The 26,180-nt window shown below is 37.6% G+C and overlaps 1 protein-coding gene across 2 annotated transcripts in view; it reads right to left on the bottom strand.

The window, feature by feature from the left end:
• LOC136854074 (uncharacterized) overlaps nt 1–26,180 on the bottom strand; it is a 93,956-nt gene that overhangs the window by 31,116 nt on the left and 36,660 nt on the right. For both annotated transcript variants that reach the window (XM_067130193.1, XM_067130194.1), the window contains exons 5-9: nt 25,521–25,656; nt 17,532–18,095; nt 14,853–15,209; nt 3,846–3,911; nt 1,331–1,456 (exon numbers count right to left, since the gene is read on the bottom strand). In XM_067130193.1, the coding sequence (XP_066986294.1) occupies nt 1,331–1,456; nt 3,846–3,911; nt 14,853–15,209; nt 17,532–18,095; nt 25,521–25,656 (1,249 nt within the window). The remainder of the gene's footprint in view (nt 1–1,330; nt 1,457–3,845; nt 3,912–14,852; nt 15,210–17,531; nt 18,096–25,520; nt 25,657–26,180) is intronic.

The following is a 26,180-nucleotide window of genomic DNA, read 5'->3' as shown; positions in this document are numbered from 1 at the left end:
GCTTAGAACTACTATTCAGAGCAAAAGAATCCAGCAGTCTGGAAGCTGGACAACATACTGCATTCCTGGTACATTCTGGCCCTGGGAATTTATGCTTTTCTTTCATTCAGCCCCATCACACAGACTTTGGCTAATCCAATAAACTGCCTACTCCTCTTACCCACAAAACTGGTTTACAGATCTGCTCCAGTTGTTATGGGAAGCATTATAGATGTAACTGACTTCGAAGAAAAAATAAACATTAAAACACAATTACATACACTAAAAAGCATAATTTCCTACCTAAGGTTATCCAAGTGAAGGATATGACAGAATGGAGCACCCAGAAATATAGAAATTAAATTATGGCAATGCAACAAAAATACCTAACACCAAAAATAAGGCAAAGTAGAGAAAATACCTGAATCAGTATTTCACACACATGATACAAGAGAGATGGTATAACTAAACTTATCTCTCAGAGCTGACTGGGAAACCACTAATTTGCTGGTTAGCATACAAAAAAACTATGGACCAAAGAAACAACACAGCTAGAAACAAACACTTGAAATACCTGAAATATACACAAAACACTGGCAATGGCAAACAGAAAAAAGTGAAGAAAATAAGCAAGAGTTACTTATAAGTAGTACCAGTATTGACAATACCTGCAAGTAGAAAATGTTTCAGCTGAATTATTCCACTGGTAAAAAGTGAGAGCTGAAAAACACTGATCAACTATAAAATGAGAGAAAATAAATTGAAAATGAATACAGGCAGTCCCTGGTTATCAGCGATGGTTCCATTCCCAACGGCATGGCAATAACCGAAAATCGACGAATATTGGCACTTACTGGCACCGATAAGCAGGGATAGGCACCTCTATTAGGTGGGTATTGGCACTGATCTTTGGTTATCAGCGCCGATAAGCAGATATCAAGCACCGTAAAACCAGATCGCCAATAACCAGGAACTGCCTTACTTATGGATGTTGATGGCTGAAAACTGCCAAGACTGCTGTGCATAACAAAGGGAGATTCTGACAGAGCTTTTTAGATCAACAGACAAATGAAAATTGAAAGAGCAGTTAGTTTCTCCTGGTGGATTCCAGACATTGCATGCAGAAGATATTTTCCTGGGTGTCTAAGGACATTTGAGACCACAAGTGCCAACACAAAGAAATTCTGGGGGTTGTGTTGTACACCTAGCTGCCTTATGCTCCAATACACACATTAAAATAAAAGTTAAAAATTTAAAAAATTAGAATACATCTCATTTCTCAATCAGAAAAGATACAATGATTAACTTAAATCTAATATAGTACGAATATATAAAAAAATAAAATACCAACCTTCTGAATATGTCTTTTGAAAGCCCAGTCAACATGAGGTACCTTAGGAGGAGGCTTGTTTGCATTACCAGAATTCCATGAAGTGCCATTACTGACAGGAACTCGGTAATCATATGAAGTGGACATCTGCAAAAAGGTACGATTAACACAACTTTTGTATGACTACAACAGAGAACTTTTTCAAGCCATCAACTTTTGGAATACCCAATAGCCCAGTTTTCATATAGCCCACAAACTAAGAATAAATCTTCCAGTTCACTTGGCAGTCTATACATCCAGACTTTACTGGCCCCCTAGTGGCAAACCAAATCATTGTTTGCATTTCTGCATTTTGTAAACATCTTGCAAGCTGTTCTCTGATTTAGATTCGCCTTTTTGTATAAACTTTCGGATACCAGAGAAGAAGAAATCCCTAAACTCACCTAGCCAGTACATCCTTACTTCACAGGCTCTGTTGGTAAAATGAATCACTGTTTATGCATTTGCCATTTATAAACACAGAAAACAGTTCTCCAATTTAAATAAACTTTACACATTATCTCCCAGTCAGGATCTGTTTGCAGTTAGCTTATTAGCTATTACCCAGCAGCTTCTGGATTATGTTCTCTCCCAATGATGCTTCTACTTGTTTGTATCTATTATGCACCAGCAAGCATGGCTACAAACAGATATTTTAACACTTATTACCAGCCTTTGTTCCTACTAACTCTCAGCATACAATCCTTGCCATGGAGATTGGGTTCTTGTCCTTTGATCAAAATTTATTCAGCTTAGCAAGCAGGTGCTAGCAATTTTTGTTGCAAACAACTGCATTTATTATTTTGGCAGTAATCATCGCTTGCTTTTTCTTCAATTTCCTGGATAACACTGTCTTGAAAGATACTAATTAGATTTATTTCATCTTAATTCATCTTACGTGTTGCTCTTTTGTGACTACAGACAGCTTTGCAAGGCAAGGATGACCACTCTTCTAGTCTTCCTTATTCTGGAGAGAGCTTCATCAGGTTTAGGTTTTTGGCTATGTAATGCCTCTTTCCTAGCAAGATGTTACTTCCTTTATAAATCCCTTAACAGATCACTAAGCAGAATGTCCTCACCTTTCCTCCAAGGAAATGTCTTTGCAACAATTCCAGAGGTATTTCCCTCTTCTTCTCAGGCTCCTGGTTGTAGATCAGATGGCGGAGAAATCTACCAGGTTGTTTAGCTCTCTTTGCCGGAGGCAGAAGCCTTAAATTTTCCTCCCTTTAGAGATGCCCAACCAAGAGGTTCTATTGATTTTTTACTATCATCATTGGAAAATTTATTGAAGATTCTTTTCTTCGTAGAAATGAGGATTTACAGCAATTCCAGGATGCTTGCTTTTACATAAGGGATATTCAGTGCAATGGGAGTCATCTTCCACTTGTGTAAATCACTCTTTGAAGAAAGGAAGCAGCAGAACTTTTGCCTTTTTCTGTCAATTCTCACAAAAATTTCTGATGAGGTTTCTAAGCTTTATCTACCTCTACTTTTTGCACTACCTAAAGATATGGGTTTCTCTGTAAGAAGACTGCCTCTAGGTTCATTTTTCCTCACCTTAAATTTCAAGTCCTACATCAAATCTTTGGTTGCTTTTCATCTAACATCCTGAAAGCTCCCTTCCTTCTCCTTGCAGAGCACTGTTTAGTCACCACTCCACAGGTTTCTAACAGGCATCATGCTCCAGTGATCAAATTTTTGCATAAGGGGTATCAACACCATTTGCATTTGGACTGATTAAGTGTGTTCATGTTTTAGACTTTATTTCTCCTCTGGGAATTTTTGCCCTAGGGAAAAGCTTTGGTTGGTACTTGTGAAGCCCCATTTCATCCTACTAGTGCAGTAACTTTTCTTCAACTTCCTAGTCCTCTACTAAATTTCCTAGATCCCCTCTTTGTACGACATCATATCCGAGTATTTGTGGGGGTTTTAAAAATTCCAGGTCATTTGGAATAACAAAACTGAAGATTTCTTGAGCCCTCCTCCACCATATTTCTTCTGCCTTTGAATGGTCTTCAGTTCATTGGTTTCTTTCCAATGTTGCTGTTAAACCAGAGTTCTTTTCAAGAATTAGATCCCCAAACTTTTTAAAATTTTTTCTTACCTCAAGTAACCTGGATACATTTCACATGTGTTGATATTTACCCTTTTACTGCAAAGCTCATATCCTAGTTCAAGGTTAGTCCATCAATATTATTCAGTGCCTTCTGCCAGCTATTTTCTCTTCTTGATCACCATGGAACTAACAAAACTAACAAAAATAGCTAAAATTTTTAAGTTTAATACAGGAGTTATTTCTACGGATTCTTTATCGTCTCTGAAATACAGTATTACTGAAAATAAATGCCACTCAACATGTACTTGTATGCTGAAAATCACTTGGCTGGCAAGTAAAGCTGCCCTTGCACCTACTTCTCATGGAAAAAATTTAACACTAAAAAATTATATGCTCTACTGCATTATTTTTAAATAAATTTTCATAATTCTTGCAACTTACGCGCTTAGTATTTTGTTTCACTTTCCTCTTTTCCACTGCAGGCATGTCACTGGCACCATCATCTACCTGAAAAATTCCAGACAGTCACTACCAATAGTTCATTTATTACCAACAACAACAAACTCACTATCAATATAAAATAAAAAATCAATTTGTTAAAGCAATCTTATTTCTATGTATAAATATATTACTTCTACACAGCCTGTGCCAATATCCAGACACTCATTCTGGGAGGGAGAGAAAAAGGATCCCTCCAGCTCCTGGTCTTGAACAGAAATAAGCAGGAAAATTTGTGAGTCCTAAAGGGAAAGTAACTTTACAGGTCACATACGAGAAATAATAATACTAAAAGTAAAAGAAACATTAAATAATGTGAAATCGGTGCCATATAAAAGATCCCTTAATAAACAGATAGTAAAAACTGGAAAACTGATCTTAAATTATAAAGCTTTGTGCCTAACTCTAGTGGTGTGGTGTGCTCACAGCAGTGTTTGAGAAGTGAGCACTACAGAACCAGGATGCAGGATCTAATATGCATAGCTAGTTCCACTAGTGGACAATGGATCAATCGCTGCATTTTATGAGCCAGTTTCTAAAATCAGATAAATTGTGAGGGCTGCACTCACAGTAAAAGTCTGAACTGAAAAATAATTAAAAAAAAAAAAAATATTGTTTCACCAACACATCTGTTACTTTTACAGAGCCTAAATAAGCACTTAGGCAGGAGGCCTCAAGTTCCTGCCCTCTAGGGATGAATACCTAAAGTTGCTGGAAAAAGGCAAACTTCTGGAGTGAGTTAGTTATAAATGATTGTTTAATCAGACCTCTGAACCCTTTCAGGGTTCTTCTTGGTCTGGGAAAAAAATGGGGGGGAAATACATAAAAAATTAAATAATTAAATCAATAAAAAAAGTGGGAAAACAATTGAGGGAAAAAAAGAAAAAAAAAGAGGAAAAAAGGGGGGAAAAGGGAGGGGGGAAAATTATATTTTATTTATTAATTTAATTTTGTTTAAGAAGACAATGATATCATTAACTGAAAAGTTATTATCTTCAGCTAGAATATCCTTTATTGATTTATTTTGTTAATAAGCATTTCTTTCATGTTGCCATCTGGGACAGTCAATCAAGATATGTTTGATTGTTATTGGGATGTTTCATCTTTCACAAGTTATTGGATTTGTGTGTGGAGTTGACATCAGATGACCATGTGTGAGTCTGGAATGTCCTATTCTGAGTCTTGTTAAAATTACTTCATTAATTCTTTGTTTTTGGGTAGAAGAATGCCACTTTTTAACTTCGTTCTTAATTTGTCTTAGTTTGTTTTGAGGGGGTGTATTTGACCAATCATTTTGCCAATCCCTATAGGTTAAAGGTTTAACTGATGCTAGCCAGTCTGATATGGGAGCATTCGTAGTAGTTGGGGGATTGTAAGGCCAATTTAGCAGCTTTATCTGCTTACTAATTACCCTCAATGCCTACATGGGCTGGGATCCAACAAATATGAACTTGAAGACTGTTTGTAATTAACTGATGAATTTCCCGTTAGATATTTTGGACAAGGTGATTATTTGATTTAAATGATCCTATTGCTTCAATTGCACTTCTTGAGTCGCTCAATACGAGTGCTGAAGGAATTCCTTTTTTTGATATAATGTGGAGAGCCAATTGTATGGCTGTTAATTCAGCTGTAAATACTGATGATATTAGGGGAAGGCCGATTTGGATGGTTTCATCACTTGAATAGGCTGATGAGCCCACTCCAGCTTCATTTTTGGATCCATCTGTATATATTATGAAGGGATCACCCTTCCGTCTTATGTGTTCCATGGCATGTTGATGGTACATTTGTGTGTTGAACATATATGTTTTTGAAAGATATGATAAATATGTGCATATTTTTGCCCTTTTTAGTGTCCATGGTGTGATCTGATTTATTTCTTCGGTAAATTTGGGTATCATGTTACGTAAATTCAACAGATGATTAGTTTTTTTAGTAAATGAGTTTTGATTTGGGTTATTATTTGTATTTTGATTATTGAGAAATTTATTTGATACAGGAGATATCCTGCTTGAAGGGATGAGCCTCTAAGTAATTAGATCTCTGTAATATTTTTGAGGAAGCTGGCCTGCTTCTGCTAGGATACAGACAGTTGGAGATGAGTGGAAGGCTCCTAACTTCTGGAGGAAAAGATTATGTTACCTTTAAAAGCTTTCAGGACTAAAAAGTGACATTGTGTGTACACGAACCCTGTTAGTGAACAAGTGGGGTTGTACTCTGGACCTTCTGTCAAATAGAAACATGGCAAGAGCTCTTACCTATTACTTAAAAGCATCTGATTAACAAACCCAGATTTCTACACAAAAAAGAAAGAATATAAAATATGAGTTACAGACTCAGATAAAGAGAATGAGTCTTCCCTGCACACTTCTCCCAATGAGCCAGCAAAACTGACCTGCCACTACTACATGATAAATGAAAAAGACATCTAGAAATTTACTGGTAAGGTCACAACTAAAATCAGATATCTGACTGACATTTCCAGGAACACACACTGAAAATTGTACAAACATTAAGATTTTTTCTCTATAGTGCCTTTCATGCCCTGAAAATGTTTTAATTTGTACTCAATATTCAAAGGCTAATTTTTCCAATTCATTTTACCTTTGCTTTCAAAGCTAACCTGAAATGATAAATAATGTCCATCTATCTGTGCATTTTCTTGCCAAGGTATAGTTGAGTGACAAAAATTATGATTTTGCTTTATTACTGTACTCTGTTATTCTCATCAACAGTGTTACCACCTCATTTATTTTAATGATACAATAAATGCTTTAAATTGATTTTAACTTAAATATTTTTCATTTTAAATCTGCATAAACCACAAAACACACAACAGGAACACTAAAATACAATACAAATCAATAATCATTGGGAACACTTACAAGCTTCCTGGGCTTTTATATTTCTTTTTGCAAACCATAATCCCTGTTTTCCAGTAACAACAAGTAGAGTACTAAACCTTTTATAGATAGAATGGATATGGATTAAAATCAATAATTCTGAAAAAGGTTTTTACAATTTACTGCTGTTGTGTTATCTATATGCATGTCGTGGAGTGCACAGAACCCAGGTCTCTCTTTCTCTCTCTCTCAGAAAAATGTTAGATGTTATAAAGCACAGTGTTTTTCATCCAAAGTAAACAAAGAGTGACTTTAATGTACTGGCAATAATACAATAATAATGAACACTATAAAATAATAAAATAACCTCCCTCTGATCAACACAAGTCCAGGGGAGAAGGCATTTGGGAATAAATTTTTGCTCAGCCTATACTAAGCTATCCCCAAAACCCTGAACTGACCTTGCCATATTCTTAGTCTATCCTAGGGAAACAAAAAGTGTCAATAAAACTTACAGAATCCACAAAAATATGAAAACTACAACACTTCAGTATAAAATAAATCAGGTAAAACTGTATCTTATATGAAATACAACCATAAAAATGCCGTTTTAGCAAGCAAATATCACACAGAGGTTGATCTACATAAATTTCCATTAACTTTATCTTCATGACACAATGCTGATCTATTCTAAAGCACGGTTTACACGCTACGATAAATTGTAGCGATTTATTGTAATGAAAAGGTTGTTACAATTTGTCGTTACATGTAAACAGGAGATCGCTACAATAAATCGCTACGATCTCCTGTTTACACGTAACAACAAATTGTAACAACCTTTTCATTACAATAAATCGCTACAATTTATTGTAGCGTGTAAACCGTGCTTTAGGCAAATAACATCAAAGTACAACTTTCTCTTTTGCCCGAATGATGTCTCCCAAGTTTATCTTCAGCACTCTAAGCTTGGTGTAACTCAAGTTGAAGACCATCCTACACCACTGTAGTCAAGAATCTCCAGCTTTCTCATTAGGAGTATGGCTTCAGACATTTGGCATGTGAAAAACAAACTCTAGCACATTGTAAGACACCTACAAGAGCCACTATTGCAACTCACTAGAGTTCAATATGCATACTTTCAGGAGATGAATGGCCCTGCAGATGAGGATGAGTCAGATATGTATCCACTCCATCCAAACTGAAGTCACTTAACTACTACCCCTTTCTAACATTCTTATTACCACATCTGCTTTGGTTGGAGTATGGACTGTTACAGTTCTTGAAAAAGACAATAAAACATCTCTACCCAGTGCTTCTTTTCTAGGGGATGGCAAATTACCAGGGATACGTAAAGCACCCAGCCCACTGAAGCATTCTGGTCAAGCATCATTTGGGCAAACTGTTTAAGGGGTCATCACTGGTTTCTCACAAACAGATCTTGAGCTTCTTTCCACCATGCTCTCCTTCACTTCATCTAGGATTGCACCCATGGCAACCTATTTGAAACCTTGCACACTTTACACAAAACCAAGTCAGGTGCAGATGGTTGACTTTTCACTGGGAGCAACCATAACCTTAGTACTTATGAGAGATAAGGGACAATCTCTCTGATGAGAGAGAAACCATAAGAATACACAAGTAAAAGATTGAGCATAAAGTCGTCCATATTAACAACACTTATTTCCACCTGGGAAATCACTGCCTCAACTAATACTGGCAAGTCTCTTCAATTCCAATAACTGGAAGATCTCTGATTATCATGTTATCAGGATGAGAAAATTAAATATCAATCAAAACAAGCAACTGGGATGAAAAGGCACACAAACATGATATATGCATGGCACAAGTCTGTTTAATGCCTGTCTGCCAAATCACACACTCCAGGTCACAAAATAGCTCTTCTGGGCAATGGAATGAGTGAAGGTGCACATGGCACAAGCTTTACAAACTAAAGACAGTGTCCAGGGTCACTAAGTATGGATGAGCTAGGTGTTCAAGCAGATACAGGCATGTTGCTCATGTCTCACGAGGGAAGCCATGGCCCTCAAGCCACCTATTACAGGTGAGACTGGCCTGCAGTTAGGTATAGCCAGGCCCAACACACTGATGGAAAGGGTGAGCTGTGCATGTGACTGGCAGATCTGGCGAGACAGGAATCACAGGTGTGCGAGTCTCTATGGGAAAGAAAATATCAAAAGGCATGCTTTTAGTAGTAGCAAAGGGGGTCTGGAGGCATGAGAATAATCATGGAAGGCTCTGAAGAAGAGGAGGAGCCTTGATGATATGTTTCCCAAACCTGGAATTTACACCTTGGGTCGAGGGAGTGACTTCATCCCATATAATTTTTAACTTACAAAGAACTGTCAACGTCCAAGGTGTGACTGGACTTGTGTGAGCAACATGGAAGAAACCTAGTGTCTCCTTTGTACAGCTAACAGAGCCATGAGTTCAGATACCCTGTGGAGAATGACAACTTAGTGGGTGTGTATGCATTGCAATTATGGCAACAGAAGAGTTCTGGACTCTACAAACAGATGACTGAATGACTGAGTTGGCATCGTCAGAAGGGAGGTGAACTACTTCAAGAAAGGTGTGCTGTGAGCTACTAGTGTCAAAAGGATTAGCACCTTTTACCATGAGCACAAGTCAAGGTAGGGCCAGCATGAGTTACTGATGTCAGCAGATATACCATAGGGGCCCAGCACGAACCTCAGCACACAGAGACTATTGACAACCCCTGTAAAATCCTCTCACTAAGAAGAGAAGGGCTACTAACCCAAGAGCCTAATGAAGGTGCTACATCCTCTGGTAAATCATATAAAGGCTTATATAAGCTCTACTCCATCTGCTTACAAGCAGTCGCCGGTTATTGGCAGCCTCGGTTACTGGCGATCCGGTTTTACGGCGCTTGTCTAGCGACGACGATAACCAGATTTTTGTTGCTGATAACTGGTTATCGGCGCTGATCGCCTCTTATCAGTGGCACTGATCACCTCTTATCAGCGGCGCCGCTAACCAGGGATCAGTGCTATTATTGCCGATTTTCGGTTAGCGGCGATTTTCAGTTGTCGTCACGCTGTCGGGAACAGAACCCCACCAATAGCCGGGGACTGCCTGCATGTAACTCTCAACAAGAAAGTTCCTCGTTGGATCGGTCGATATTGTTCTCAGGTAGCACTCTGCTGGACCACCGTTTGAGTCTCCAGCCCGCCAATGGAGAATCAGAGGAATTTATTTCTGGTGACAGAAATTCATTTCTCGCTATAATGTGGTTCGGATTCCACAATAAGCTGTAGGTCCCGTTGCTAGGTAACCAGTTGGTTCTTAGCCACGTAAAATAAGTTTAATCGTTCGGGCCAGCCCTAGGAGAGCTGTTAATCAGCTCCGTGGTCTGGTTAAACTAAGGTATACTTAACTTAACTCTCAACAAGGCCTTGGACAAAACAGATATGGAATGGGTCCTACCTTATCAGATACATTAAAATACTTTCAGCACCTCTTGATGCTATAGAGAAGGCAATAGACAAAATGAAAAGCAAAATAACACTCACTAATACTGAGAAAAAAAAATACAGGCATCGGAAGCAATACAAAACTTTATGCAAGCAAAATGGGCACTAAATGAAAACCAGACTTAAATATTTAGTAATAGCTCAATGATTACACCAAACAGACCAGGCAAAACAATGAACAGAATGACTGTTCAAGAAAATATAAATGTAACTTACAGAAGCCAGGGACTGTGGAAGCAAGGCACTTACAAGACTATTCAAGGAAGAACATTCAACAAGGAGGACTTCATCACAATTTAGGTACATAGAGGTTTTATTGTAATGAGGGAAGAGATTGAAATTCGTGGATGAAAAGAGATGAAAACAAACAAAATATGAGCAAAACCAAACTTTTAGAGGAAATTTGAAAACCAGACCTACATGGAATGACTATCTTCCACCAGAAGCACATTGGATCCTGGATGGTTCATGGCTCCTCAGTGCTCACTCCACAACAGTTGTGGGCACAGTTATTTTTAATCCATATAATCAGCACAGATGACTCTTTCAAGTCCTTAATAATTTTTCTTATTTTTTTTATGTTCAATTCATTGCCCTTACTTTTACCTAACATAGATTTAGTTGTTATTCAATGATTCTATACTGAAAAAATTCTGATTTTCATGTCACCTACTCCTCTAATTTTGAATCTTTGTGTCTACAACCATTAGATTTTTCTATAAACAATACCATTTAAAATCTCATGCCCTTTTTTACTTCCCCCTAGGACTCAACAATGTCAGTAACCTGCATTTTTGTAAATGTAAATTTACATTTTATAACTACTAATTTTTATACTGAAAATTATCTCTTACTATATTTCATTTTTAAGTGGCTTCCTTTGTACCTTTAACTGTTACTGAGGTAGTGCTACATCTCTAGCTTTAAGAACCAGCATTTCCTAGGTTAACATAATTCTTAACTCTCACTGCTATTATCATGTATTCGCCCACTTATGTGTTTGGAGGTTTGAGGTTCTCTAAGGCTATTCCCTGATCCTTTATTTTGCATGGATTCCTTACAGGAAAATTACTGGCAGCCAGATCAAAAGTTTCTGGAGTAACTGGAAACTGAGCTGGACACAAAATCAGTCTATCATAAGTAACGTATTTTATGCCATTTAACCCTTCGCCACGGGGATCCGTCATGGTACAGTAATACGCCTATCGTCTTTCATCCCTCCTCGAAAAGCAGAGCTGTTTTCTTCAGCTTGGATGGGTTTCAGGCGTAGTATTGTGTACGAGAGAGGTGCAGAAGCTCCACCCACTATTCATTCTAGACAATGAGTGTCCGATGACGTGACGTCATATTCATATGGGATATTATAAGGGGTATCGTCCAGCAGCACGTCAGTGCGCCCCAAGCTGTTATGTATGAAACACGATCTTGTAGTAAACCATTTGGAAAGGCTAAACTTTTCTCCTTTTGATTGCAGTTATTTTACAGTTTTTTTTATTTTTCAGTATCATGATGTCGGATGATAGTATTTCAGATCCTGGTAGGAATACCTGCCAGATCTGTCAGATGATTATAGTGATAGATGTTATAGTTGCTTAGAGGATGATAGACACCGAGATTTTAGAAGACATTGAACCCATTGTTGATGAAGGTTGGCAGTTCATAACAGATCCATTTTGTGACAGCGCCCAGACCCACCCCGATTTCACGGAGGGTGACAATGGGATCTCTGTTTGCACACCCGACTTCACCTGCCCACGAGATGCATTTTGTTTCTTTTTTTGTGATGATGATATTGACAGACTGTGTGAATGGATGAATGCTGTATTTTCGGTCAACAGGAAAGTGTACTATGTTTTTGAAAACTTTTCATTTTTTTACACTAACATGTAATTTTCATTATCATTATTTTTCTACTACAAGTTGTAGTAGTGGTATTACTGTTGAATTTTTTTATTACTATTATTATTATTATTATTATTATGATTATGATTATTATTATTATTACCAATGCCATAAACATTCATTGATGTATACTAACTGTTTCGTAAGAAAACTAGTATATACTGCTATTACTACTAGTACTATTTTACTAATACTTTACTACTTTTTCTGCTACTTTATTTCTACTACTTACTACTATTTCTATTTCTGCAATTACTTTTTCCACTAAATATTCCTCTTTTTTTTCTATATTATATATATATATATATTATATATATATATATATATATATATATATATATATATATATATATATATATATATATATATATATATATATATATATATATATATATATATATATATATATATATATATATATATATATATATATATAGCAGATGTGGTGAAAAATATTCATTGGTATGTACACAATGTTTTCACATAAGAATATAAATGAAAAATATGAATAACAGAAAGTTTAGTGGGAGCAAATGATGACTGATATACTCTTGGTCTCATGCGGTATGCAAGTGTTAACAGTGCAACAGGCCAGTAAAGGTGTTAAAAAAGACAAGTTTCAGAAGAGAACACTATTAGGAAAAAATGTGCACATGTAAGCATTTACTGGTATGGAAAAAATACAGCATATAGCTACAGTATGGAAGAAAAAAATTGAACAAAACTTGCAACTGGGACAGCAGGAAAAACTGTTTAGTAATTAATCTACTGTAATTTATAAGATAAAACAAAAGTGGCTTAGACACAGCAGAAAATATTATACAGTACTCTCCCCCCATCCTTTTCTACCTGCAGTAGATAACTAATTTATGATGGTGACAATGAATTTATTAGTGCTTCAACTTGCAAAATAAATAAAAAACAAAACTGAAGGTAAATATAAGAAATTATCTAGAAGTATGTGTATTTTAATGAGATTTTCAATAAGATTACTCAAAGTTACATTCATGATTGTGTTTTTGTCAGTCTGAGCATGTGCGTGTCAGTACACGTCAAAGTGAACAACGCACTTCACGTGCATTTGCATTCTTTCTCTCTCGTTATTCTTTATGTAAAAAATGCCCAATTCTTTACGTTAAAAAAAGCTTTCGACAAAAACAGAGAAAGGTGAGCAAAGACACAAGAAGTGCATCAGTACTGCATGCAGTTTCAATGTGCTTGTGTCTGCAGTCTAATGCATCACTGTGTAGGTGTACCGATATATAGTAACCCTGCTCCACACTACCGTCGCCGTAAGGTGAGCATAGGATATGATCAGTTCAAAAATAAAACTGAGAAACAAATTTTTTTTATTGCCAATGAATGACAAAATAGCAGCTCAGGATACATATATGACATTTTAGATGGATATCCCTCATGCAACCAGCAAAGTCAAATAACCAGCAACCAATAGTCCCAAAGGTGCTAGTTATGAGGTATTTTACTGCAGTAACAGTAACAGTACTAATTATGATGATATATCTAAGTAAAAATCAATAATATTAGAGTATTATGGAGTCTGGCTACGTACAAAACACAGTAGTCTAAAGCATCTGGGTAAACCTCAGCCCACCAGATAACTTAAATTTTCATTTAAGACCCCAGTGATAAATTTTGATCTAATTTTGGGGGGAAAAGAGGATCTTGTATGCCATAAAATATGGTAATAGGTTTTTCATAAAAACAAAAATACTGTGAGACTTCAAGGCGAGCAGCAGGGCTGACAACTGTCGCATAAGAAGGCGACAAGGAAGTCCAGAGGCAAAACAAGTTCTGAACTGTAGGGCCTGAAAAGAAACAAATAATATGCCTTCCCTCTGAGGAAGGGAAGAAACCTCCCACCCTGAGAGAAAGAAAAAGAAATATATCTGTATCTGAGAGAAGGGAGGGAGCCGTACGACTCACAACCCTGCCCCTGACGGAAAGACAAGGCGGTAAATTCCGACTGGTCCTGAGCATTTAGTCAGGACCTACACAATCACAGAACTTACGCCATTAACATTCGTGTTGAGGGAGTGGAAAAAAACTTGCTATGTTAAGTAAGACAAATCCTCACACGAAACCCTCAGCTGCAACATGAACCTGTAATGCCTCGATCATCTCAATCTACACATCTGAAAAACTAAAACATAACCATGTTCCCAGAAATTGTGTAGTTTGCATCAAGACATTTAATTAAACACACACCTAGGAGAAGGTGTTTGAGAAACAACAACATCGATATAATGGGAGAAAAACTCCACACCTAAGCCTACTACGCAGTATGAGTAAGTAAATATATCATGGAAGACATAGAAATAAAACATATTGAAATGTCGTAATATATCAAAATACACAAATGTTTCAATATATCTAAATCAATATTTCAAATTACAAATGTAAAATATACAACAAGAGGAAAAAGGCTGAACAGCAGGACAGAGAAGAAAAGCATGTCTTGTCGAGAGTGTGGCCAAAAGCAAACTCAAGAGATTGAATGCATTCCAGTTTGGGGAGGGCAGTACTTCCGCCCCTACCATAGGTACCTGTTGCCATAACCGCCTTGCAAAAAGTTTAACGGCCAGACTTTCCAGCTTCGCTGTAAAGACCGAGGGTTTGTATTCATGTGGGAACAATATAAACAAGGTCCATAATCATCTCTAGTTACTTACTATTTCCATAGGATCGCTGTCATAATTGTCTTCATTGTATTCACTCTTGCTGTGAGCAACAGTTCCTCTTTTAAAGTCTTGAACTGGAAACCTTAAATCATTTTGTACACTGGGAAAGGGTGGGGCTAAAGGACCCATATGTGGAACAATAGGTACAACAGGAGCTGCAGGACCCATCATAGGGTTAAATGGCGCAGGTCCAGGAATAACAGGCAAGCCAGGAGGAAGAGAGCCAAGTGTTGGGTTGAAAGGTGGCATTTCTTGGGGAATAATAGACTGTGTTCCTTGAGGTATAACAGGCATTCCAATGGAATCTGGTTTCATAACTTGAGCCTGCCCTCCACGCAGGTTTGGCAGCTGAAATACAAGGGAAACTTACAATAATTACAATTATATAATATAAGTTTCATACATTTTGCAGCAAACAATACATATAAACATGAACAATGATCTCAAAATTTAAAAACAACAGAGAAACCGAGGTTTTAAAAGGAAAACATAAAAAAATGGTTCAACCAACACCATACTTTGGAAAAGATAAAAGAAAACAGCAAGCCCACATAGGCTTGTGGAGGAGCCAAGTTGAATTACCTCCCCAGCAGATGAATGAATTCCTGTGTGTGTGTCTGCTGATTGGTTAACAGCTACCAAAGTTTCCCAGACTTTTGAAAATGTATAGGATTACTTTGCTATTTCAATTTTTTTATTTTTTAGTTTTGTTCCTTTTTTATAGTAGAATTTTCCTTGCACTGCATTATATAATTACGAACATTAATCAGATTTTCAGTGAAATCTTAGTTTTTTATATACCTCCAGTAGTTTACATCACCAGACTCCATGTTTCTGCAAATCCCTTCTTTAATACTTTCATTCACCAGCACTGAACTCTTCAGTCTCTGATTTCTAAAATTTTTTGTAGTAATTTTTCACTATTATATTCATAGGTGTTTGAAATGTAAGTGCCTGCATTTAATTAACTAGAACTGCTATCAAATTACACTTGGATTTCAAGTTAGTGACTGATAGTTTTTCTCACTGATATTGTTTCTGCTTTCATTTATTATTTCACCTCCAACATTAAGTTGTAAAGTATGGTGTTAATTGACTTCTTAAGAAGTATTCAAACAAAAGTTCTTGCCCTTCCTCATTATACTTGGTAAGTATCTGTGTTGGGCTTAAAGTGTTCTTAACTCCTTGTTTTTCCCATGAATATATTTTGTGTGAGTATGGATAGGTTACTGTCGGATAGTCTTTTTATAAGACATGTATTCTCATTTTTATATTTGAAAAATTATTTCACTGTATATCCACATTTTGTACCCTAGTCTTAGAAAGCTGGTTACTGCTATAGAATTAGAAGTTCCCTGTTCAATGAGATTTTTCTCCTATGTACTGTAAAATCTAATGGGTATCATACTGCTGCCTTAATGTTAAACTGAAACTTACACTTTCAGATATAGAAAGTATGCAGTTTAATCATTAACTTTTAAATTTGTGATTCATACTGGCAAAATTTTCTATATTATGTCTTTGGTTTCAAGTACTTTGTTTATCTTTTCCCACTACAAGTGTATTACTCAAACATTGTTTCAATAGATGTCAAATGTTTTGGTTTCAAAATTTAATTTATTTGCTTTGCCAGGACTGTTCATTATAAAGTAGTATTTTACTCAGGCAGGATGTTTGAATGCTGCTGGCAAGATTAATGTTTCTTATGTATCAAGTATGTTCCTTTCTTTACCATTCAATTTTAGTACCTACTTGTTAAGACAGTAACTGTGGTTACTGTTCTGTGCTCTACAGTGTGTTACCAATTGCGCACTAAGCAAGCTGTTGCTTTCCTTGATTTTCCCTGTGGTAGCTAGGCCTCATATTTATTTTTTATATAAATCTTCAAATGCATAATAACACCCACTAGCTAGTAAGGGTTCTTTTATCTTTTTCTGTAATTCATTTATCCTTTGTGAGGTGACCTCAGTCCTTACCCTTACTGCATACATGCAGCACTACTATTTGTTCACAAAAACTTTGACAAATGGTATGCCTGATGTACTATAACTTTTCAAAATCATTTAATAAAAAAACATGAAAACTGGCATAAATGATCACAAACTGTTACTTTCAGTGATCACTAGTCTTAGCAAATAACCTGAAATGGAATCAGTTTTTCCATTGGTTATAAAATCCAAATTACAGCACTTCACTGTTTATTTTCATGGTTACTTTTTGTATAATTTTTTCATGTTCAAGCAAAAATATGTCATGTTATAGACTATCAGAGTATTGTATTTCGTAGGCCAGAGGCCCCTACAAATGTAATGATAGTAATTAGCCGTGTGAATTATAGTCCAATGTTTTGATACGTAATATAGCCTCGCATTTTGTACAGCAGTTCGGATATCCCCAACACACTTTATTGTCCAGGCCAGTCTGTTAACTATCGAAACCAATAATTACGGGGTCTTTAATCTCAAGTTTTACTGTTTACTTGTACATTAACTTTCCATCACACTGTATCATTCAAATATGCCAATGCAGCATAGATCTGGTTCTATGCAAAGTGAAAGAAAATATAAATGACCTCAAAAGCTTCCACAATGCCACAAAAATTAACGTTCTACAACCTTATACTGTACTATAATAAACATTATTGAAATAAATATCCCAGGAAATCCTTACCTCTGAAGTTTTCTTGTGCTGATAATCAAGTGACTTTTCAAACAGTTTTACACTGCTGTTCCAATTGATGTCTTCAAATAAGTCCAATATTCTTTTGCGTATATCTTCTAAGCTTCTAGCAGGTTGTTCTGGATCTAAAACTCGTAGTATTTGTAAATTTTCTTCTTCCAGTGCTTTTACATGCTTCATATACTTCTCATTTTCTTCAGCTATTTTTTCATTAGCAAGCCTTAGTTTCTCAGCAATAAGTTGATCTAAATCATAATCATTTATAGCTTGTGGTTGCATTGGACCACTAAATGCAGGTGCTGGAGGACACACAATGGATGGTGCAGGCATAGTTGGAAGCAAAACTGGAGGTGGAGGAACTGAAAGCGCATGAGGGTTCAGTAATACTTGTATGATAGCATTCTGTGCCTCCACAGAATGAAAAAGGCAGTCACTTGGTCCAAAACTCTTCATAAATTCTGATTTCACCTCTGCTAAAACAACCTTAATAAACTCTTCTCTTGTTAAATGAGCAAATGGACAATTGAAGATTGTGCACTCACCATCAAGTTTATTCTGAAATGAGACAAGAAATTATTCAAATAATATATTCACAGTTATGTTTATTCTAAATTGATTGTTATAAGAAGTCCTTGATCAAAGTGTAAATACTGAATAGGAAGAGGAGGAAGCTCAAGCAGAACAGGAATGCACAACTGACATGAACAATGCAATGGAAACTGTAGACTTACTTTAGAATTTGCGAAGAAGAATAACATGACAATAGAAGCAAATTTATTTCCACACAGAAATACCCACAAGCAATCACAGAACTCACATGATGGTAAAACAGAACTATCTTAAACAGCATACATTCAGAGGTGAAAAAAAATGAGAAATTCATTATTAGACATAAGAGGCTTCAAACACTAATAGTTTTGTTAAAATTAAATTTGCAATAAACAAAGTTGTGTTCAAAATTACTTCACTAAATATAAAAAATCCAAGACAGAGTACAACCAAATTCAAGCAAGAAACATGTTTCATATGCTATAATCATGAAGTGGGGAAAAGAAAGTGTGAAGATATACATGGGAAATGGAAACACAGAACACATAATTGTAAAGGCTTCATAAGAAACTACAGGTGATATAGAAGGAGGCAGAAATAAAATCCATTCTTTTTAAATGATTTGTAGGTTTCTTTGGTATACAAGCTGGAATGGTTGTTTAACTTGGTAACAAAGTTCTAAACTGGCAGTTGTGAGTGGTGAGTGTGGGAATACCCCTCTCTCACCCACTGCCACTAAATACGGTTCCTATCAGCCACAGAGACAAAGCTGGGTGAGTGAGGTGGGATTATGATAAAAGGCTCTCGTTGATAAAAGGTGCTCATTGATATACCTAAGAAAAATACAAATTACCTTACAAAATTTGTTACTTGTTTCTACAGAAATACAAACCATTGCCATTTATATAGGAAACGTACTCACTGGGTGAGAAGTTACCTCTGAAAATTGACTGCAGTTGAATCCTACCTGGAATTGTCATGCTTCTCATCACGTATGCAAGCAGGAGATGTGATGTCTCCTGTAACGTCCTGTTTAGTTTGGTGAATGGGATGAAGAGCAGTAGGGTCTGAGCATGAGTGAGACTGACCAAGAGAGAGAACTCACTAAGTAAGGAAATATCGTAGAACCATGAAATCCCCTGTGAGGGAATTCAAGTCAGAAAGCAACTATAATCTAATACTGAGTGATGAAATGCAACCTTCATGTTCACCAAATCATCTGGTTATTCTTTTGGTAAGTCCCTAAAACCATGCTAGAAAATTCCATGCAGAATGGGGACAGACAAAGAAAGTTGTTCAGTCTCAATATGTGCAACACTGTGGCACCAATCTTCTCCAGCAGAAGTATCTCGTTCTTCAGTAAGAGATTGTTGTTAGAGAAGAATGCAATAGAACAGGTGTTGGTAATTGGTAATTCACTGGGATTTTACTTCTCACTTTTTTTGTTCTAGTGCCATAAGCAATCTCTGGTTGCTTATGATGCCAGAACAAAAAAAAGTGAAGTAAAATCCCAGTGAATTATCAACACCTGCTCCACTGCATTCTTCTCTAACAACAATCTCTTACTGAAGAACGAGATACTTCTCCTGCTGGAGAAGATATGAAAGAAAGGCTATACACGACAACGCCAGTGGAGGGAAAACCAAAAGGAATCATAACTCTCCTTCAGTACCTCCACCACCCAAGGTTCTGCTCCTAAGTCTTTTCTAACATGCAAGGCGGCCTGTAGTCTGCCTCCTACCAGAACCTGAAGGGTGAACAGGTCCTAGAAAGGTATTAACAGCTGAAATGAGACCTGTGAGAAAGAGGTATGACTTAACTGAAGGATCTGAAGGAAGAGAAGAGGCAGGTCTTTTTACTCCTAACATGACAGATTATCTAAGAAATTTGGTATTTTGTACCAATAATCCTGTATTGTCTTCAAAAGGATTGGGCTTAGAAGGTCATCCAAAAGAAAAATCAAAATAGCTGCCATCTCATGTGGAAGAGAAACCTTTGACAAAAGATAGGAGCATGATTGTTCTCACTTCTTCAAACAGTTAGTATAGCATGAGAACATTTGCCTGCAGTGTCAGAAATGGCCTTGACCGTGCAAATCAAAAACTCTAATGACTTTGCATGCTAAACAGAGACCTGGGCAAAAACTCACCCTCAGCATGTCCTTTGTTGATCTCAAGAGTACATCTCTTCAAAGAAAAGAGACGAGCAAAGCAAACCTAGCAAACCTAATCTTCGACCAAATGTTTAAGAGCTGGTAATGCTCCTGAATAATAGTAGGTGGCAACTTACTAAATAAAGAACGACAAAAGTTGGCATTCTTAAAAGAAGCTTAGTGTGGTATAGCCCAAGAAATCTCATCTATTCACACACTAATTGAAGGAGAAAAACTGGGATTCTTCAAAGTTCAAAGAACTAATGGGAGCAGAAATGTTTACAGATAACATGAGAACTAGTCCCTAGTGAACACTTTCCCCCACTAAATGATAGAGCAAAGCACAACTTTCCCACAAACATCAGAAAATGGGAGACTCCTCCGTTTCAATCTCTTCTTCCACCAGAGGAGTCAGGGCGACAGCAGATGACTCCCTGAAACTAATGTCCAGCTCTACTGAAGGGGGAACTGAAGAAAATGCTCAGTTCACCTGAGGTGACACAGCACGGGCAAGCAAAAGAGGATTAATGGCCGCCAGGTGCCATAGAAAATGGGGAAGGGAAGGAAGCAGGGGAAGAGAAGTGCCAGCAACCCCGACACCCCTGCCTCATACGAAATAGTTTTGACAGACTAATGCCATTTGCAGAAGGTAAAGCTTAGACAGTCAAATAGCTAGATATGCATCTACAGTAATTCAGAATCAACCAAAGATTCCGTAACAATGATAGAGCTAGAAAGGGAAACATTAGCAGAGGCAGAAGAAAGGGACTCAATGATAGTTCAAAGAGAAAGATTATTGATATACAAGAATTTAGAGTAAAAAAGTAGAATAAACGACTAATTCAACAATCGATTGAGTTTACACATGAAAATTAAAAGAACTAACAACAGGCACATTATTTTTTAATAATGCTGCCCACTCCTATTCTATTAGTCCTGGCAGTGCTAACATCATCACTACTAAATATCAATGACAGCTAAGTCGAAATGATAGTAAAATTTGTGTTTACCAACAAAGTTCCTTCGGCGATAGCATTTAACAGTTGTCAGAACATAGCAAACAAGAGGAAATTGATGGAGGGCATAGAACCACACTGCTCCTTAGAACTGAACCAGTTCCCTGGCAGCAGGTCTTCCAACTGTTGCAGGGCAGTCCCAAGTTCAGGCTATAAGACGAGGGCACAGAGACCTTACCTCTCAAAAGGGAATGTAAAAAAGATTGCATACCACAGGGGAACTTGGAACAGTTCCCTAACATGCATTCCATTAAGCCCTGGACTGACTCTAAAATCAGGTTAACGTCCTATTCTAACTTCTCAATACACTTTCCCCGAACTGAAAGGGAATAAAAGGCAGAGCTAAAGATGAAGTCTCAGTTCCAGGTTTAGCTAAAGGATCAGTAGGGGAATGAGCCAGAGACTGAGTGGAGACAACTGAAGTTGAAGCTTCATGAGAAATAGGAGACAGGCAGATCTATGCGCTGACCTAACTCTCTGCTTTCTCAAGCTATCTGGTTCCCTTCTCTTTTATGCTTAAAAAACAAACATAAAAGTCCTTCAGTCAAACCCTACATTCCTAAACCTATTCTTAAGATCATTTCTGCACAACCTGAAGTTCTTTGCATGTACAATACTGTGAAAGCAGAAGACAGACAAAACAATGAAATACCAACAGCTGACCTTTGTAGCAACAAGAAGAATTCTCAAAAGAAGTAAATATTCAAAACACACCAGATGGAGGACAGTGAACAGTCATCCAAGTCAGACAAATGATCCTTTTTTTTTTATTTTGCATGCCGATGCACCTGTTGTGGCGGAATTCAAACCCACAAACAAAACAATACACAACACTCACCCTCATCTTCGGTTGCTGGAGACGGACCAAAGGTCCACGGTCGCCAATCACAGCACACAAAACCACAAAACAAAATTGAGGACAGACCCTCCACCAACAATGAACAAAAAAGAAGAGACACATGCACCACCAATGTTGGTACAAAAACCCAGACCAAAATTAATTTCGAACTGCCCGTCCACTTTCAAGGTTGGACCTCAACTACACAAGACTCTCCCAAAACCGAAATCTACCTAACATTTTCACAGACAGACAACGCATGTAAACAACCAAACAACCCAACAACCGACAACCACTCACAACGACTCTTACTCTCTCTCTCTCTCTCTCTCTCTCTCTCTCTCTCTCTCTCACACACAAAACGTTGGGAAATGCTAAATACAAACAAATTCATTCATCCCTCCATAAGTCTCCCCCTTTTAGCATTTCCCAACTAACACCTTCTTTCACACTGCATTCAAATTGCCTTACGCAACACCCACGGATGCTTACTAGCAGGTCCTCTAGATCACGTTCGGCAGCACGCGCAATCATTCTCTCAGAATCACTTTCTCTTCCAGCAACATTCAGATTCATATTTTCTCCTCCATTCTCTCTCAGATTCACGCTATCTTCTTCACTACTACCACTCTCAATTTCATCCACAATCTCATCTATACCCTCTAACTCGTTCCCAAATACCTCCCCAATTCTTCAACTAACCCATCCCATTCGCTCATTGACCTTTCCAATTCTTGCAACGATTCATTCATGCTTTCAATCACTGCATATTACTGCTACGCTTTCTTACTCTTACACTTTCGCTCACCTCCAACCGTTCACTCACCCCTACACGTTCAGTCAACTCAGTTATATCAAACCCGCATATGCTATACGTCCTATTCATACCATCCCATTCATCCGTATTACACGCTTTATCACTCATTTTCACTTTGGCACTCACACCCCTATCACACAACTTACGATCATTCCGTTCACTTACGTTCTTCCCTTTCTTACGTTTCCTACCATACTCTATCAAAACCAATTGCTGATCCTCATGTAACAACCCCTCACGTACATGCATCACACGCAACGCTTGCATCCTGGAGGATCCACCCATTTGAACCCCCTTCACACTCAGTTTCCCAACTTCGCTGTCACAGTCACCCTCTTTCGTCTACATACACTTGATACATGCCCTTCCATTCCACATTCGACACACTTCGCTCTCGGTTCTGAACACATTCTCGCATAATGCCCATTCTTACCACAGTTGCCACATTACATTCACTCGGGTACCCCTACAACCATTAGCAATATGACCCACCTGTCCGCACCTGTAGCATTTAACCCTCTATCTTTCGTACACTCACTTACCAAATGTCCCGATTGCCCACACCCGAAACACGCTCCTAAAGCCCACCTACACTCATTCTTTGTATGTCCTTCCTTTCTACATCTAAAACACTTCGCTCGACTTCCACTCACCGACCTTCCCCTTTGTACACTACTATCCCTAACCCGTCCAACACGTTGTTCCCTTACAAACCCATCATTCATCCTCACTGGCACCTCCACATTACTTGCTCTTACACTCCTATCTATCACACTATCGGCCATTCTCATTGGGCCCCTCAACACTGCATCCCTAAAGCTTCCAAACTCTGGCACTCTCTCATTTACCCCAGCCCTTACACTCACACTTCTGCTCTCGTTTATAACCCTGTCAAGCTCATAATCTTCTACAATTTCCAAAATTTCTCCCCATGTCAACCTTTCACTCGTCCATCTTTTCTTCTCCTTCCGCTTCAAGTTCACAAATTCTCTAACTCCATCTGGCACTGTCCCTAACAACTTCTGTACTAACTCCTTACATTCATCTATCCCATCATCCCCAAACTTCTTCCTTGCCAACGTCTCCAGCCTACAAGCATACAGTGACAAGGTTTCCCCAGCTTTCATTTTTTGCCTCATCAAATTCATTCTTCCTCTTATACTTAACACTCGCTTTCATACGCCTCGCTTGCTCAACTAGTCTAGCTTTCACCTTGTCATACTCAACATCTCCCACACTCATAAGAACCCTATACATATCAAGCAAAAACCCAGTCAAATATTCTCCTAATTCTCGTGACCACACTCTCTTACTCTCCCCACACTTATCCTGACAAAACCTTTCATACTCCCTAAAGAAATCATGCACATCCCTCCTTCCATACTCATCATACCTTTCACACCGGGGTACCACCCTCACATACATAGCCTTTCTCACTTCTTTCTCACTTTCACTCTCACTTTCGCTACTTTCACTCTGTCCTTTCATACCTTCTTCCGAATACAAAGAGTCCACTTCCGCACTTACATTCATCTTACTCATTACACTCTTCTTCTTCTTCTTTTTATCCACTTTTATCCATTCACCTCCATCCACCTCATTATCACTACTGTCTTCACCCTCTCCCTTCTTTCCTGCCTTTCCCACTTCCTTGCCCTTCTTACCAGTTTCCTTTCCTTTTCCCTTCTTCCCTTTTTCTTCCCCTGACTTATCCTTACTTTCCATCTGTTCCTTCCCTTGCCTTTCATTCCCCTTTTCCTTACCCTGCCTCTCATTCTCTCGTTTCTTACCTCCTATTCCCACATCACTTTCATCACTCAAGGCTTCCATTCACTTCTTCCTCCTTTTCTTTCTCTCTTGCCCCTTCACACGTTCCAGAGGACCTGCCTCCAACAGCCCCTTCTCCAAAAACACCCTTGAACATACCTTTCACCATTTCTTCCACACTTTTCATCATTCCCTCCAACTTTTTATCCACCCTCTCTTCCATTCTCTCTTCTGACTCTTTCATCTCCCCTTTCATTTCCTCTTTCGCTCCTTTTACCAATGATCCCATCTCTTCCAACTGAAGCCTCAAGTTCTCATTCTCACTCTTTAACCATGCATTCTCGCTCTCTTGCCAGCCGCAACTCCTCTCTCAACCTCACCAGTTCCTCTTCCATCCTTTCCTCCAGTCACACTACCAGCCACCAATCTTAATTGCAGCTGCAACACCAGCTGCCCCACGTTGGGCGCCAAATATAATGTGGCGGAATTCAAACCCACAAACAAAACAATACACAACACTCATTAACAGTGGGTAAGATTCACCCCAAATAAAAGTATTTTTGTAAGCTAATGCTATCATTATTATTTCAGTAGTTGTCAATGTTTCATAAAGCTCAATAAAATGTAACTTCTTAAAAACAAAATTAATGTCTTATTACAAACCCATTACATTAGTGTTACATGCATTCATGTAACTTTTGATGATGGGTTTGTGATGAAATAAAATCCTAAGAATTCAATAGCAAGTTGTCAACTAGTTGGATCAAAAAGCTTAGGATTCATATTCAAACCCACCACCCTATCTCAAAACTTTCATAACAGTAATGTAATATGGGCATACCTTACAAACAGACCGATTATTCTTGACAGGTATATCAAACTGCAGGGCTTTTCGTATGGCATGACCTAAGATTCGTTCATTAATCAAGCCAGTTTGTTTGTAGTAGAGTCGATCTTCCTGTTTTACATGCATGTAACTGGAAAAGTAAATAGTCTATAAATTCATATGACAAATTGTACATTGGAACAACATTTAAGTTCTTAAGGAAGAAGTTTTACAATTATTTTAAAGAACATACATTTCAATAGTACATATCATGCAAAATCTGGCCTTCACAGCTTATATTTTAAGAACTTGGTTCTGAACAGTTATTAGGATGAAGCCACTTCAAACAGAACATCATTATTATATTGATAACATTTAGGATATTTTACAATAGTATCTATCATAAATTTCACTCGCCCCCCTCATGGACTGATTAACTTATATATGCCACATTTTCAAGATGGAACAATAATTATCATAACTGTTTCAGCAAATAAACATCTAATTTTAAAGTGAACTCTTGGCAGTAAACTGAATAAGCTATTTTTCTATGACTGGAATTTATTTGAATTTTAACTTTTGTTGTTTTATGAGATATGACACTCCTGAATTTGTTCAAGGTGCACCTCAGATCTCAGAATCTGATAAAAGTATAAAGCCTGCAATGGTTTTTGG

The sequence above is a fragment of the Macrobrachium rosenbergii genome, chromosome 28, assembly GCF_040412425.1.
Source record: "Macrobrachium rosenbergii isolate ZJJX-2024 chromosome 28, ASM4041242v1, whole genome shotgun sequence".
Taxonomy (NCBI): domain Eukaryota; kingdom Metazoa; phylum Arthropoda; class Malacostraca; order Decapoda; family Palaemonidae; genus Macrobrachium; species Macrobrachium rosenbergii.
This window is presented reverse-complemented; position numbering and strand designations above follow the sequence as displayed.